Source organism: Cucurbita maxima, unplaced genomic scaffold (assembly GCF_002738345.1).
Source record: "Cucurbita maxima cultivar Rimu unplaced genomic scaffold, Cmax_1.0 Cma_Scf00004, whole genome shotgun sequence".
Taxonomy (NCBI): Eukaryota; Viridiplantae; Streptophyta; class Magnoliopsida; order Cucurbitales; family Cucurbitaceae; genus Cucurbita; species Cucurbita maxima.
Window position 1 is genome coordinate 602825 of NW_019272020.1, and position 14382 is coordinate 617206.

At 34.7% G+C, this 14382-nt stretch overlaps 2 protein-coding genes and 1 long non-coding RNA gene across 4 annotated transcripts in view; 1 reads left to right on the top strand and 2 right to left on the bottom strand.

The window, feature by feature from the left end:
* Positions 1 to 192: 192 nt before the first annotated feature.
* LOC111478033 (gibberellin 2-beta-dioxygenase) lies at positions 193 to 1568 on the bottom strand. Its single transcript, XM_023122104.1, has 2 exons — positions 1076 to 1568; positions 193 to 957 (listed from the first exon to the last, which is right to left on the bottom strand). Exons 1-2 carry the CDS (start codon positions 1462 to 1464, stop codon positions 351 to 353), a joined length of 996 nt encoding a protein of 331 aa, XP_022977872.1. The 5' UTR covers positions 1465 to 1568; the 3' UTR covers positions 193 to 350.
* A 4532-nt stretch (positions 1569 to 6100) lies between these two features.
* On the top strand, positions 6101 to 11933 carry LOC111478371 (mannosyl-oligosaccharide 1,2-alpha-mannosidase MNS3-like). 2 transcript variants are annotated; one of them, XM_023122588.1, is made up of 7 exons: positions 6101 to 6485; positions 7521 to 8079; positions 8386 to 8476; positions 9409 to 9670; positions 11129 to 11326; positions 11439 to 11587; positions 11668 to 11933. In XM_023122588.1, exons 1-7 carry the CDS (start codon positions 6408 to 6410, stop codon positions 11924 to 11926), a joined length of 1596 nt encoding a protein of 531 aa, XP_022978356.1. In that variant the 5' UTR covers positions 6101 to 6407; the 3' UTR covers positions 11927 to 11933. The 2 variants fall into 2 exon arrangements, with proteins under 2 accessions (XP_022978356.1, XP_022978355.1); XM_023122587.1 differs by having other exon boundaries at positions 7521 to 8476.
* A 973-nt stretch (positions 11934 to 12906) lies between these two features.
* Positions 12907 to 14382, bottom strand: part of LOC111478372 — a 3464-nt gene continuing 1988 nt past the window's right edge. Inside the window, exon 5 of the long non-coding RNA XR_002717460.1 lies at positions 12907 to 13090. This is a non-coding gene — a long non-coding RNA (uncharacterized LOC111478372). The remainder of the gene's footprint in view (positions 13091 to 14382) is intronic.

The following is a 14382-nucleotide window of genomic DNA, read 5'->3' on the forward strand; positions in this document are numbered from 1 at the left end:
TGAACTTAAACATAATTTAATCATTAGTTAAGCTATCTATTTTTTTTTTTCAGATTTAAACATTCAATTAAATGATAAATTTGATTATCTATTTAAGAAGCGCCCTTCTATTTTTTATTGTCTTATTATTACTTTAAATTTTCTTTTTTCGCGTAACAAAATAATTTAAAACTTTTATAATGAGTGTAGTTGAATAATAATTAATACGTATTTTATTAATAGAGGTTGGATTATATAAATAATAAAACTACCGACCAGAACGTCATCGAATAGTTCCTTCGTCAACAAGAAAAAAAGCTCGAGTTACCATTTATGGAACAGAATTATAAAGTTGGGTCAACGAAACAAGTTTAAAACGTAGACTTTTGACTCTTTTCAAACGCACCGAGCCTGTAATCAGCCAATCTGGTCTTAAACGCCGCCGTTTTGTATTCCCACCAGGTGAATTCCTTGTACAAGCTTTCTTCCCCCTCTGCTAAAACCTGCGACAATGGCCGAATCTTTTCACTCAACGGCGGCCCCCCAAAGTAAATCATCGAAACCCTCTCTTTGCTGGAATCCGCCACCACTTTGTGCTTCACGCTTTTGAATCTCCCGTTGGTCATCACCTGCAGCGCATCGCCGACATTGACAAAGAACGCCGTCGTATCTGGCGGCACTGAGACCCACACGCCGTCTCTCCGGCAGATTTGCAAGCCGGTTGAGTTGTTTGATCTTAACAGTGATATGATTTGTGGGTCTGTATGTTCCCCGAATCCGATCATGTTTCGTCCACTAACAGCTTGCATTTCCGGACATGGCGGGTAATGGTTCACTCTGAAATAACAATCAGCTTTCTCGTCGTTTATAAGCCTGCTTATCGCATTTTTTGGCTCGATTTTTAATCCTTCTGTTATTAATTCCACCACTTCGCCGCTCAATTTCTTCACCGCCGTCACATACTCCGCCGCCGCCGAGCTACAACAGAATCAGCAAAAAAATTTAAAATTATCAGAATCAAAATCTTAAAAGGCTAAGAACAGGGGCTTGAACTCTGTAATTCCGAAACAGATTGCTTTAAATATTGGCAACTTACAGGAAAGAATCGGACTGTTGGGAGAAAAGGGGGAGAGGATTAGCGTTGAGAAGGAGATATTCGATCCAGCCCTTATCGCCATTAGAGCCGATATTTTTGGAGCCATAGCCCAAAGGGTCAGGCGGGCGAGCTTTATCTTTCTCGGACTGAGAAAGCTTGAAAAAACAGAGGGATTCATCTTCGAGTTTGGTCATCAACTCGACGGGAACCCGGTGGTTTACCAGCTTGAAGAACCCGAATTCTTCGCAGGCTTTGACGACGTGGGACTTAGCGTTGGGGTCTGAAAGGTCAATTTCCGGAATATCGGCTGCGGAGGCGGCGGGTTTGCCCGTTGATCGGAGAAGAGAATATTTCTCCAAATCCAACGCTGGCTGAGATAGAACAACCATGGCGGCTTATAGAATGAAAGCGTTGTGAACTTAAACACTTCATGTCCTTCATTATTTATACCTTCGATGGGGACTCTGCCTCTACCTTCCTTTCTCAACCCATCAATAATTTAATCTTTATTGACCAATCAGAAATTAGTATTAATAAAATTAATATTATTTTTATTGGAGGCGTATATTTTCCCATTCGTATTATCACGTTTTTAAGAATGTGTAAAACATTATTTGTTGTTATTATCTTATTGTTATTTCTTTTCTTTATTTAACTATGAGGTTCTATTTTTAAAAATATTACCCAAAAACAAGAATTCTATTATTATTTCAATCTCGTTGTTTGTTATTTTACGTGCGGTCCTAATAGCTGTAAATCGTTATAACTTTTTAATGCGTGGAATTTTTCTATTTTCAATTTTCAGAAGAGAGAGATATTGTAATTATTGCAAAAAAAAAAAAAAAAAAAAAAAGGGAAAATGTGCCAATCATTGATATTATAACGGAAAATCAAANGGTCAATTAGAGGAGATTTTTTAGGTCGTGAGATAAAAAAATTGTTTTTTTTTTGTGTGTAAATTTTTAATTATGGTTGTGTTTTTTTTTTTTTTAACAAACATAATAACTATAAACAATGTTTTGTAATTTCATTTTAAAAAATAAAAAATAAATGATAATTAAAATGTATGAATTGCAATTAATTTTTAAAAATTGGGTGTGATTTTGCTGTCAATATCCCATAAAAAAAAAAAAACAAAAAACAAAAAAACAATAATAACAATGTCTATGGTTGCATGCTTTACAGTTAATATTGACTTCTCCAAAGAAACTAAATACATTGGAAACTATGGTCTAAGAGATTCAATATGAGCTTTTATCAAACAAGACAAACCTCTCCTCTACATAAAACAATAACTTTTTGGTTACAATTCATATGAAAATTTCTGCGGTCTTCACAAGTTTTTGTCGTCAACTGAACTAAACATTTTTATAACAAATTAATTTATTATTATTTTTTAAATTTAGATAAACTTAGTTGATTAAAATATTAGCATAAATTTCATAATTATAAATAAGTTGGATGATTTTAATTTTGTTAGAAAACCATTCGAGGTCTAAATATCAATAATATATTTTTTATTTTGTATTTTAAGATTAGAGGTTCAAATCTTAATATCAACCGACGAAGACAAAATAAGTGAATTTGTAAATTAAACAATAACAAAGAAGCTTTGAATCCAACGGCGGTCAACATTGGGTTATTGGAGTGCAGCCAGCAAAACCCAAATTACGTCATTTTTATTTGCTTGGGGGACAAGTTAGAGAAAATCAATGTCCAATGTTGGGTTTATTTCATTATTTTAGATTTTTTTTTAATTTAATTTTGGAATGAAAAGATTGAACGTTGGACCTTTTTTCTAACACACAGACTTTATACCATATTTCATGACTTTAGAGAAAACGAATAACAAGAAAATTGAGAGAAAATAAATATAAATTTTTAGAACAAAAAAAAAAAAAAAAAAAAAACAACATTTTTCAACGATTTATGAACTTTTAGTTTGAGTGACCTTTCAATTATATGACATAATAAAGTTTTTGGATAAAAAGGCAAACTAATTTGAGGATATTTCATTTAAGGAATATGGATTTATAAAAAGAACAATTAAAATGGTTAAATCCATTTTTTTGTTTGATTCTTTATTAAACGAATTTATAACCATTTTAATCATATAAAACAAACACAAGTTTAATTTTATTAATTATTATTATTATATTTTCTCGTACACATTTTTATTGGGACTCTTTTTAGAATGAAAGAACAAGTATCCCCGACCAACTGCCGTACGGATTATGACCTATAGGTTACAAGGCTTTGAATGGGAAGAAAAATAAAACAAAGAGAATGGAGACCCGTGATCTATGATTTTCTTATTTACAATAATAATTTTCTTTATATTATTCGGTCACCTAATTTTAAGTTCTAATTTTTATTTAAAATTCCCACTAATTAATTTTTATTCCAATCATAATTTTGAAATGTTTATAATTGGAAAACTGGGAATTATCAAATCAAGACACAGCGCAGTTTGCGATCTACCGACGCCGAGATCTACAACGGCGACGACCTCTTCAGACAAAAATCTCAAGAACTGTGGTTAGACGAACATGACGAACATGACTCTCTACAATGGTATGATATTGTCCATTTTGAGCATAAGCTCTCATGACTTTGCTTTGGGCTTCCCAAAAGGCCTCATACCAATGAAGTTAGTATTCTCACTTATAAATCCATGATCATTCCCTAAATTAGTCGATGTGGGACTTTCATCATCCAACAAACTGCTCGATCGATTCTTTCTTCCTCGAGACATTCTCCCCTTAAACGACATTGTTGAGGTTGGCTACAATCGGACATCCGGTTTCATTTGGCTCAAGCAGCAAAAGACAAAGGAGCACCGGTTCGCCACCATTGGATGCACTGTCTTGTACGACACCGAGGTCACTGCCTTCACCGAAGAGCACCACCTCCGCCCTCTCCGTTGATAAGAAACTAACGGAAGACAACTACTAGCAGGTATTCTTCTCTTTGTGCTTTCATTTTCGAGATTCTTGATTCCCTTTAAGATTTTTAAAAGGGGTGTTCTAGGGAGAGGTTTTTACATTTTATAAAGAATGTTGATGTGAGTTATCGTAATAAATATTAATCGAGATGTTGATGAATCCCTACCGAAAATTTTTATTACTTTTACCCATTTGAATTTTTCTCTCTTCTTATCGTCGGTGCTGTTGGATGATGAAAGTCCCACATCACATCCGCTAATTCAATAAATGACAATGAATTCATAATCAAATAATACTCTGTACTGATACTTTTTGGAGCCTAAAGCAAATTCATGAGAGCTTATGCTCAAAGTAGACAATATCATACCATTGTGGAGAGTTCTGTTCTTCTAACTAAAGATAACAGAGGTGACGAGACTAGAGGTACAAAGGCTCGAGACAGTGAGACCGAAGATGTTCGAGTCTTGAGTGGAGGATGCCAAGACTCAAGATATTGAACTGTTGTTGGACAATGTGGAGGCGCCTCCGAACATGGATCTAGTGGTTAATAGAGAAGAACATTAGTACATGATTTGCAGTGTAAAATTTGTTGGATGTCTCGAGAAAAGGCAATTAATTCCATTGCATGCATGAAGTGCACGCTACGGTAATAAAATTCCATTAACCTAAGCAACTTCACATGCTTTCTTTCCTAATTTCGGGCATATTAAGCAAACAGAGTATTCACACAGACATCTCCAAAATCACTTATTTATCAATCTTGTCTTAAAAAATGCAACAAAAAAGAAGCAGAGAAATGGGTTTTTTTCCTTATTTTCTTCTATTTATATGTATAAAAATAGAGCATATATTATACTCTTTTATGTGTCCCATTTTCAAGAAGGGGGAAGTTTTATAATAGCAGAAAAAAGAGGAAGAAAGGTGAAACCGACCTCAAGGGCGGTTGGTGGCAGCAGAGAGATGACAGTAAAAGGCGGGGGATGATGATTGAGGGCTTTGGTTATGGCAAGGGGACGAGCCAGAGGGAGGGACAAAACCCTTTGGGAGCATCGCGGAGAAAGCTCTTCCCTTGTTATTGTTATTGCCATTGCTTTCAAACCTGGCTGTCGTCTTCTTCTTTTTCTTCTTGCTCTTGTTTTTTATCGCCATTTGTAATTTGTTGGCTTTGTACTGATCTACTGCTCGCTGTGAGTTTAGCAAGAATGGTGTGGTGGGTGCGCCGCCGTGGAGGGTGGTCCGGTGACGGCGGAGTTGTACGTCTGATCTGTAGGGAAGGAGGTTTGCGGAGGAGGAGGAGGAGATCAAGAGAAAGAAGAGAATGAGAGAGGGAGAGATTTGGAAGAATGGGGATTGAATCTTGAAACCCATTTCACGTTTGAGAAAGGAAGAGAGAGAGAGAGACAGAGAGGGAAAAAGGGGAAGAGGGAGAAAACTTGAGTGCGGATAAATATTATTTGAGGGAGGTTCGTAGTAATAATAATAATAATAATAATAATAATAATGTAATTTTTTAATAGATAATAATAATAATTACGTTAATAGTTTTTGTATTATTTGATGCATGAGAAATGAGTTTAATGTTGTAATTTGCTCTTAGTCAACCACATTTCCCTTACTAAAAATAAATAAATAAATAAAAGTCTATTTTGCATGTGGCCACGAATAAAAAATTATTTGTTTAGATAACTATTAGATTAGAGGTATTATTGGTAAGATATTTTATTTTTATTATAAATTGTAAACATCTCTAATTTTTTTTAGATTGATATAAAAAAAATTTATTTAACGTACGAGTAGATCAAGTAAATTATTCATTAAAAGAGATGAACTTTAGTTCGATTTGAAAAAAAAGTCAGGCTCGGTATAAGAAAAATGTGTATCGAAATTAAACCATGAATGGTTTGGTTCGATTCCTTCAACTAACTATGAGGAAATGTTGTTGATTATTTAAATGGATTTAATTAAATAATATGAGTTTGGAATTACGAGTGAAATTGCCACCTGAAAAAAAAAAAAAAAAAAACTGTTCCCCTTCTCATTTCGTACTTAAATGTCGAATTGTTGTGATGTTCGCGGAATAATGATTATTCAGTTTAAATTTCGCACACCTTCTTCCTCTCCTCGTCTCTCTCTGTCTACGACGCATAGACCTTCACTTCTTCTTGTGTATCAATCCATACGTACAATTGCTGCCAATCCAGTTCCCGCTCAATATTTTCCGATCATCTCTACCGGTAATCATCGATCGGACGATGTAAGAAGAGCAATAGGAATCCGTCGCCATTTTTAAATCTCCGTGTCTCTCTCTCTCCTTGCGACTCAGGCCTCCGAGCGGAGCGGAGAGGAGGCCAACCGTACGCAAGCCCTAGACGGAGATCCGATTGAACATGTCTAGTTCTCTACCGTACTCTGTGAAGGATGTTCATTATGACAATGCTAAGTTTCGACAGAGATCCTACTTGAAGGTCTTTCTGTGCTAGATCTTGACTTCTTTCTCCATTTCAATTTCATGAAATCTGATTGCATAACAGGCACTGCGTTTGCGCGATTTATTATTCGGTTAATGTTTGGAAGAATTGGTAGCTTTCTAGTTACATTCTGCGACGAGTATTTCTTATTTCTTATTCGTTCTTGAACTTCGATTGTGCCTGGAACAACTTTACTTTCTCCATGTGTAATTGTTCTTACTGATGTCATTTACTTTATTTAAGAATGTGATGTTGCTTCTGGAATGGAGACGGCCTGGAGGAGGTTAGAAATTCGACGGTATTGATCATCTGGATCTGTTTGATTAGTCATTTTCGTTGGAATTGCATGCATAATTAGTGAAAATTATCATAGAAATGCCAGATTGAGGATATTTTTCGTTTTGCGAATTAATCAGGGGCCATGTTGCCAGTTTAGATTCTATGCTTACCTGTTGGTTTGTTGTGACCAACCTTTCATCTGTAGCATGATGGATGTTTGATCCTTTGTGATTGATGTGAAATTATACTACGTTCATAAACGTATAATCTACGTTGGTGGATCTTCTTCTGTAAATTTCAGACTCGCCAATACTTTTGGATGACTTCCCAAACAATGTGAGAAAACAGAGAAGATAATTTAGCTAAAAGTACGTTCCAGATTTTTCAGGGAAGAATAAGTTTACATCTCTTTTTCACATGTCTGAAATAGACTCTACACTACATTTATAGTGTCTAGAAATTTCCCTCTCCAAAATTCTCCTTACATGTTGAACTGCTTATCTAGCACCTCAGACGTGCAACTTATCCCTAAAATACTTCTCTCATGTTGTTTTGAGATAATTATTATTGTTAACCCTGAGAAATGTATACAATTTCAATTTTTCCAACACTGAATATAGTGACCAATTCTTTATTTATTTTTATTTATCGTGTCATACCCTAGACAATGTCACCCCAACCTTTAGTTATTCGATATGGGGTGACATTGTTTGTTCTGACTTATGACTCAAAGTTATCATCTCGTTTTATCAGGTGATGACTCAGAATTTACTCACTGGTAGCAGAAAACGCGATTGTCTAAGTTGTAGCACGGGGAAGTTTCTAGTATTACTTTTGGTCTTTGGCTTGGCATATCTGTTTTTGACAAGTACTCCTGTCCATGTTCCCAATCAAGTGGCCAAAGTAAGTGAGAGTAATGAGAAAGGAGAGTTCAAGATTAATGGTGGCATCAGCTTCAAGAACTTATGGAGGAGAGCTCCTAGGCTTCCTCCTCGATTACCACCAGATGAAAAAGGTAGCAATACTAGCTATCATATTGATCCAAACATGCTAGTCTCTGAGTCTTTATGGATTTCAAGGCAACAGAAAGTGAAGGATGCTTTTATCCATGCATGGTCCGGCTATAAAAGGTATGCAATGGGGAATGATGAACTCATGCCACTGAGCCAGACAGGAACGGACGGGTTAGGAGGTTTAGGTGCTACAATTGTGGATGCCCTTGACACTGCCATGATTATGGGTGCTAGTGATATTGTCTCTGAGGCAGGCTCATGGGTTGAAAAACACCTTCTGGATAGAATTAAGGAAAAAGGTCAAGTCAATTTATTTGAAACTACCATACGTGTTTTAGGTGGTCTTCTAAGTGCATACCACTTGAGAGCAGGAGAATATGGGAAGAACTTTGAAAATGAAGGACCTAAGCCAGCTGTTTATCTAGAAACCGCTAAGAACTTGGCTGATCGTTTGCTAAGTGCTTTTACCTCCAGCCGGACCTCTATTCCTTTCTCTGATGTTGTTTTACAAAATTTCTCGGCTTATGCAGCTCCTGGTGGATTAAGTAGTACATCCGAAGTTTCTACTTTGCAGCTGGAATTTAATTATCTTAGTACTGTTTCAGGCGACCCAAAGTATTCAGTTGCTGCCATGAAGGTCTTGGAACACATGAAGAACCTTCCGAAAGTGGAAGGTTTGGTTCCCATCTATATTAGGTATGGAGCTTTTATATCTAGCTATAAGCATAGTTACTTTATTTTTAGACGACATGTCTATATCTAACATGTGCGTCAAACTTTTTATGCCTTTTTTGCTATGATCTATGGAAGCATCAGAAACAGATATAAATTCGATGTTGAACATTCTATTTCCTTTTATTAGTTATATATTTATCCGTTCATGTTTTCTCATTGTGAATAAATGAAAACATTATTTGAAATGCAAAATTTTTCACATCAAAATCATTGAGATGTGTCAAAATATACATATTTAAATAATGTGTCATAACAAATATCTCTTGGTGAATTATAATCTTAATGTTCTTTTGGCCAACTAGAAAGCTTTGTTGTGATCTTCCTTGATTTGGAGCTTTGGGTTTAGCTCTCCTCCCTTTTTTTCATTTTTTTTAATGTTCACATTTTTCGTACAGTCAGTAAAAATGGATTCCATTCTTTTTTTAAAAATTGACTGTCTTGTTAGTACGCCCATCCATGCTTTGCAGTGTCTAAGATACGCCTTCGATTGAACTTTTTGGCATGTTGGCAAAACTCTATTTTGAGTCATGAGAGGTTATTCTTCTGAAGCCAAAAGTGAACATGTAAATTCCATGGGTTAAAAAATCTATGAAACATTCATAAATGGTTATTGTCGTATTAGTTTTATTTTCCTTTTTCAGGAACATTTGTTCTTGCGGCAGTTTGTCCTCTTCGAGCATTAATCCTGAAATGGTTCACTTTGTATTTCACATTTAACTTTTGAGTTTTGGTAGTTCAATCACACCGTTAGCTTTTTTATTACTATGTAGAATGTAGTTCCTTCCGCATTCTAAATCTCCCTGGGCCTTTTGGGTTTTGAAAGATTCCTTTAATTTTGAGGATATGGTGATGACTAATTACTTATTTTCACGTAATTTTCATCTCAATTGCAGCCCTGATACTGGCGATTTTATTGGAGAAACCATAAGACTGGGATCTCGTGGTGATAGCTACTATGAGTATCTACTCAAAGTATGGATTCAGAAGGGAATGAGAGAAAACAATAATTTCACTTATCTACATGATATGTATGAAGAAGCCATGAAAGGTGTTAAGCATCTTCTTGTTCGGAAGTCTGTTCCAAATGGCTTGGTTTTTGTTGGAGAATTGCCTTATGGATCAAATGCTGCTTTTAGTCCGAAAATGGACCACCTGGTATGCGTTATTTCCTCCTATATGTAATATTCACTTATCTGGTAGACCAGCTTATGGTATAGTCATATGGCTATATATCAAGGAAGATTGGCTCAAACTGAGAAGTAATTTGGAAGATTATTCCCCAAATATGGGAGTTGATTGATTTTTCTGCAAATCAATCCATCTAAGTTATTCAACTTTGAAATGTCTCTGGATGTTTAGAAATATGATATAAGATTGTTGACATAGTCTAGGGCTATATACTTATCTTTCATTCACCCTCAAGATCATTATTTCTGTAGTTTATCAATGGAAACAGTTCCATTATCTTGAAACCTGTTATGTAGTACTTCATGTGCAATAGTCCTCGTGTTTTTGTTACAGATTTAGGATGTTAGAAATTGTGTAGAATACAGCTCCACTTCCTTAAGTACATTATACAAATCTCTTGCTCCACTGCTCTGTTCACAATTGGCCATTTCATCTGTTTCTATGCCGTGAGAAAAAGTTTATGCTTTAGAGCTTCTTTTCGTTTTATGTGTGCAGTGTTGCCATTTATTTGAATCATTGAACACTTCTTTCAATGCTGTGTTATTTTATTGAGCCGAAGTGTCATGTTACTGGAAAGAAAGTTGGGGAATGTAAATGCCATTGCCTGCATAAATATATCTTCCTGTTCCCTTGAATAAATGCAAGGAGGGTTGGGTGTAAATCTTGCTTTATTGTACATCAATTATGAAAAAGGACAGATGTCGGTTTTCAAGTACTGAGGAAAAGTTTCGCCTCTTAAGTTAGTTTTTGGGGAGAGAACCCCCATTTGTCACAAGCAAGTGCCATTGGTGAGTTTATGCAAAATGAGATACAACTGAAAACGTGATATGTGGGAGGGAGACTGTTGCGTTTATTTATGAAGGGGCTGAATATTGGTAAGTATTAGGGAAGGCCCACATCATAATTTAGCTTAGGGAGAAAGTTTGTTTGATACAAATAGTAGTAGAAGGGGGGGGGTGAGGAATGGCACGAGTAAATAAGAATTAAAGTAACCGTTAGCTGGCATCCCACACGTCCACATTTTAACGTTTTAAGCTAATTGTGCTTTGCACATTTTTTTTTTTTTTTTTTTTTTTTTTTTTTTTTTTTATTTTTTTTTTTTTTTTNAAAAAAAAAAAAAAAAAAAAAAAAAAAAAAAAAAAAAAAAAAAAAGAATCTCTTTGTATATTCGTTTGGACTTGGTAACTATTTTAGTATTTAGTTGATGAGTTAACTAAGCATCCATATTTTCTTTCCGTGAATTATCTACGTTATTGTGATGTGATTTTTTTTTCAAGACTTAATTTTATTCACAAGCTCGATGAGTTAATACTTTGATCCTTCAGATCATTGGTTATCTGAGTATAGCAATGTGACATAAACATCATAGTAATCCTCGTTTCGTTTTGGAAAAGTACTGGACTGATAAACTTTGGCCTGTTTTAGGTATGTTTCTTACCAGGCACCCTTGCTCTTGGTGCCACCAAGGGAATGAGCAGGGACGAAGCAATGAGAAAAAGCTTGTTGAGCTTTGACGATCTGGAAAATCTAAAACTGGCAGAGGATCTAGCAAAAACTTGCTTTGAGATGTATGAAGTAACCTCAACCGGTCTTGCCCCAGAAATAGCTTATTTCCATACTGAGGTCGGTTCCATAGTCTATGTTATATATTGTAAATTTGTTCCCTATATCTTTTCTTCCCCCAGTTGTCATGCTGTCCATGAATCTTAAGACCCTTGGCTCAATATTTGTCCAGGAATATTCCGAACAAGGTCTCGGTGGTGGAAATAAAAAATCGAAATATATTGATGACATAATAATCAAGTCACTGGATCGTCATAATCTGTTGCGGCCTGAAACAGTCGAGTCACTGTTCGTCCTGTATCGTATCACAGGCAACCCGAAGTATGGCTTCTACAATTAACCGTGTTTTATATTCACATGGGATGGAAGAAAAAATGGATGCTTATATGAACGTACCGCAGGTACCGTGCATGGGGCTGGCAGATTTTTGAAGCATTCGAGAGGCATACGAAGGTTAGTAGTGGTGGATATACATCACTAGATGATGTTACTTCAATTCCTCCCCGGAGAAGGGACAAAATGGAGACATTCTTTCTGGGGGAGACTCTCAAGTATTTGTACTTACTATTTGGGGATAGTTCCGCGATTCCACTGGATAAATATGTGTTCAATTCTGAAGCACATCCGCTACCAATTGAAGGCAATACTCCGATGAAATGATACCAAATATGCGTCTGACGGTAAGGTAAATTTCCTCTATTCTTCAAAATATTTGCAAATTTATATTTTTTATATTAAAAATAAATAGTAATCAAGTTTAAATATTATTTTGGTCAAAATATTTACAGCTTTGGTTTGTTTTTGTTCTCGTACTTTTAAAAAATCTTGATATTTGTATTCTTAAAAAGTGATCATTTTGCTTCCTTCATTTAATTTTAACTTGACACTTCATTCACTAATATTCTTATAATATTCTTAAAACGTTGTAATAAACTTATATTAAATTTCTTGCTAATAATGATCAAAATGGTCACTTTTTAAAGAGTACAAAAAAAATATTATTTAAACTAAGTAATTTTGATTATTTCTTTTAAAAAATGTGAATAATGCTTTATTTAATAAAGTACTTGCCAATTCACATTAGCAGTAACAGATTTCTCGGTAATTATTTACCCCATTTTACTGGAAAAGAAAATATTATTTTTATCATTAGCATTAGTATTTTCTAGTCTCTGCATCAGTCTTATCTTACAGAAAAATTTTGGACCGTGATTAAATTTGTGCACATGTGACCATTTTTCCCAGTTTTCTCATAGAATAATTGCTTTAGAATATCATAGAATAATTGCTTTAGAATACTAAGTTGAATATGAGTACGAAGTTGTACCACGGTAGCTAATTGTTTCCATTTGTTTACACTCAGCAGCTTCGATGTCTCTATTCATCGGTGGTCTCATCTGAAATCAGTTCACTATACCATTCCAGAAACATCGGTGGTCTCATCTGAAACCAGTTCACTATACCATTCCAGAAAATAAATTGAATTTATGTTTTCATTAAAGAATTTTGGAATCATTTGCGTTCATAATTAAAATTTTGAATTTAGTCTTGGTTTTTTTTTTTTTTTAAATTACTTTAAAAAAATAGTTTTAATATCTAGAATGTTGAACATCAGCTAATTTAAAAATTACCTCGACAAGTTCAGAAATGGATTCGTTTTTTAATCAAACGCCAGGATTTATAGAATGGAAATCCTCTGATGATTATAAGATGAGAAACACATGATATCTGGAATGTTGAACACCGGTTAATTTAAGTTAAAGAATTACTAACCAAATGTAATTGATTTGCATGACGTAATCATTGACTGCATTCTTTTGTAACCTGAAATATAAATTACACCTAATGTTAATATAATAATAAAGAGAGAGAGAGAGAGAGAGAGAGAGAGAGAGAGAGAAATTCAGCTATTCTACTAACAATCTCGAACATTTTTTCTCCTTTCTTTTTTTAAGTAAAAAATTAAACGAATAACGTATTTTAGAGTATGTGAATCGTAAATTATCCTACGGCGAATTATTTTATCGGTAATAATACATTTAATCTCCTGAAATGGTGCAAAGGGACAAAAGTTCCCAACAGTTACATCTGCAATGAGCAAAACAAAATTTTGGATTCTTTTCTCTATTAAAACTTTTAGAGTTGTCAGTGGATAAAAGTCTCCCATTGACTAATCTTGAGAATGATCCTGAATTTATAATTAAAGAATACTATCTCATACGAGACTTTTTTGAGAACCCAAAGCAAAGCCACGAAAGCTTATGCTCAAAGTGAACAATATCATATTTGTGGAGGGTTGTGTTCGTCTAACATGATATCAGAATCATGCCCTAAACTTAGCCGTACAAATATAATCCTCAAATGTCGAACAAAGGACTCCAAAAGAAAAAGAGTCGAGACTTCCGACGTACTTTGTTTGAGGGGAGGTGTTGATGGATGAAAGTCACACATCGACTAATTTAGGGAATGATCATGGGTTTATTTATAACCAAAGAATATTATCTCCATTGTACGAGACCTCTATTGGTATGAGGCCTTTTGGGAAAGCCTAAATCAACGCTATGAAAGCTTATGCTCAAAATAAACAATATCATACTTCAGGGTTGTGTTCGTCTAACAAAAACCACCTAAAAATATTGCTAATAAGATGTCGCTAGAGATGACACTTTGGAACAAAGATTTCTGAAACCAGATAGGAATAGACTGAAAACGGAGACACACTATGCGTTCGTCTCCCCAAGATCGCAGCCGATCTAGAAATTATTAGAACCACTTTATGACTGATTCAAATGCTATACCGTATTATGCAGAAAAAGGCGTGAATAAATATAATACGCATGCATGATAAAGCATAGATTACTAATTTCCTTTTTCAAAAAAAAAAGAAGACAAAGTGACCATCAATATTTGAACCTCGTCTCGTAATGCAAGGATTTGAATTCAGAAAATTTCATCAACGATCCATGAGAATCGGGGCAAATCGTCATATACCAACCAAAAAGATAAAGCTTTAACCGAAAATTACTATTATGTCCAAATGCATGTTAAAGCGATGCTAACTTGCTCTCTTTCCAAAAAAAAAAAAAAAAAAAAAAAAAAAAAAAAAGAAATAATAA

Excerpts from the sequence above, each read along its gene's own strand:
- LOC111478033 (XM_023122104.1), bottom strand. The coding sequence starts at position 1,464 with ATGGTTGTTCTATCTCAGCCAGCGTTGGATTTGGAGAAATATTCTCTT. Across the intron at positions 958-1,075 it reads CAACAGTCCGATTCTTTCCT|CTCGGCGGCGGCGGAGTATG; the intron begins GTAAGTTGCCAA and ends ATTCTGTTGTAG.
- LOC111478371 (XM_023122587.1), top strand. The coding sequence starts at position 6,408 with ATGTCTAGTTCTCTACCGTACTCTGTGAAGGATGTTCATTATGACAAT. Across the intron at positions 6,486-7,520 it reads GACAGAGATCCTACTTGAAG|GTGATGACTCAGAATTTACT; the intron begins GTCTTTCTGTGC and ends TCGTTTTATCAG. Across the intron at positions 11,588-11,667 it reads CGTATCACAGGCAACCCGAA|GTACCGTGCATGGGGCTGGC; the intron begins GTATGGCTTCTA and ends AACGTACCGCAG.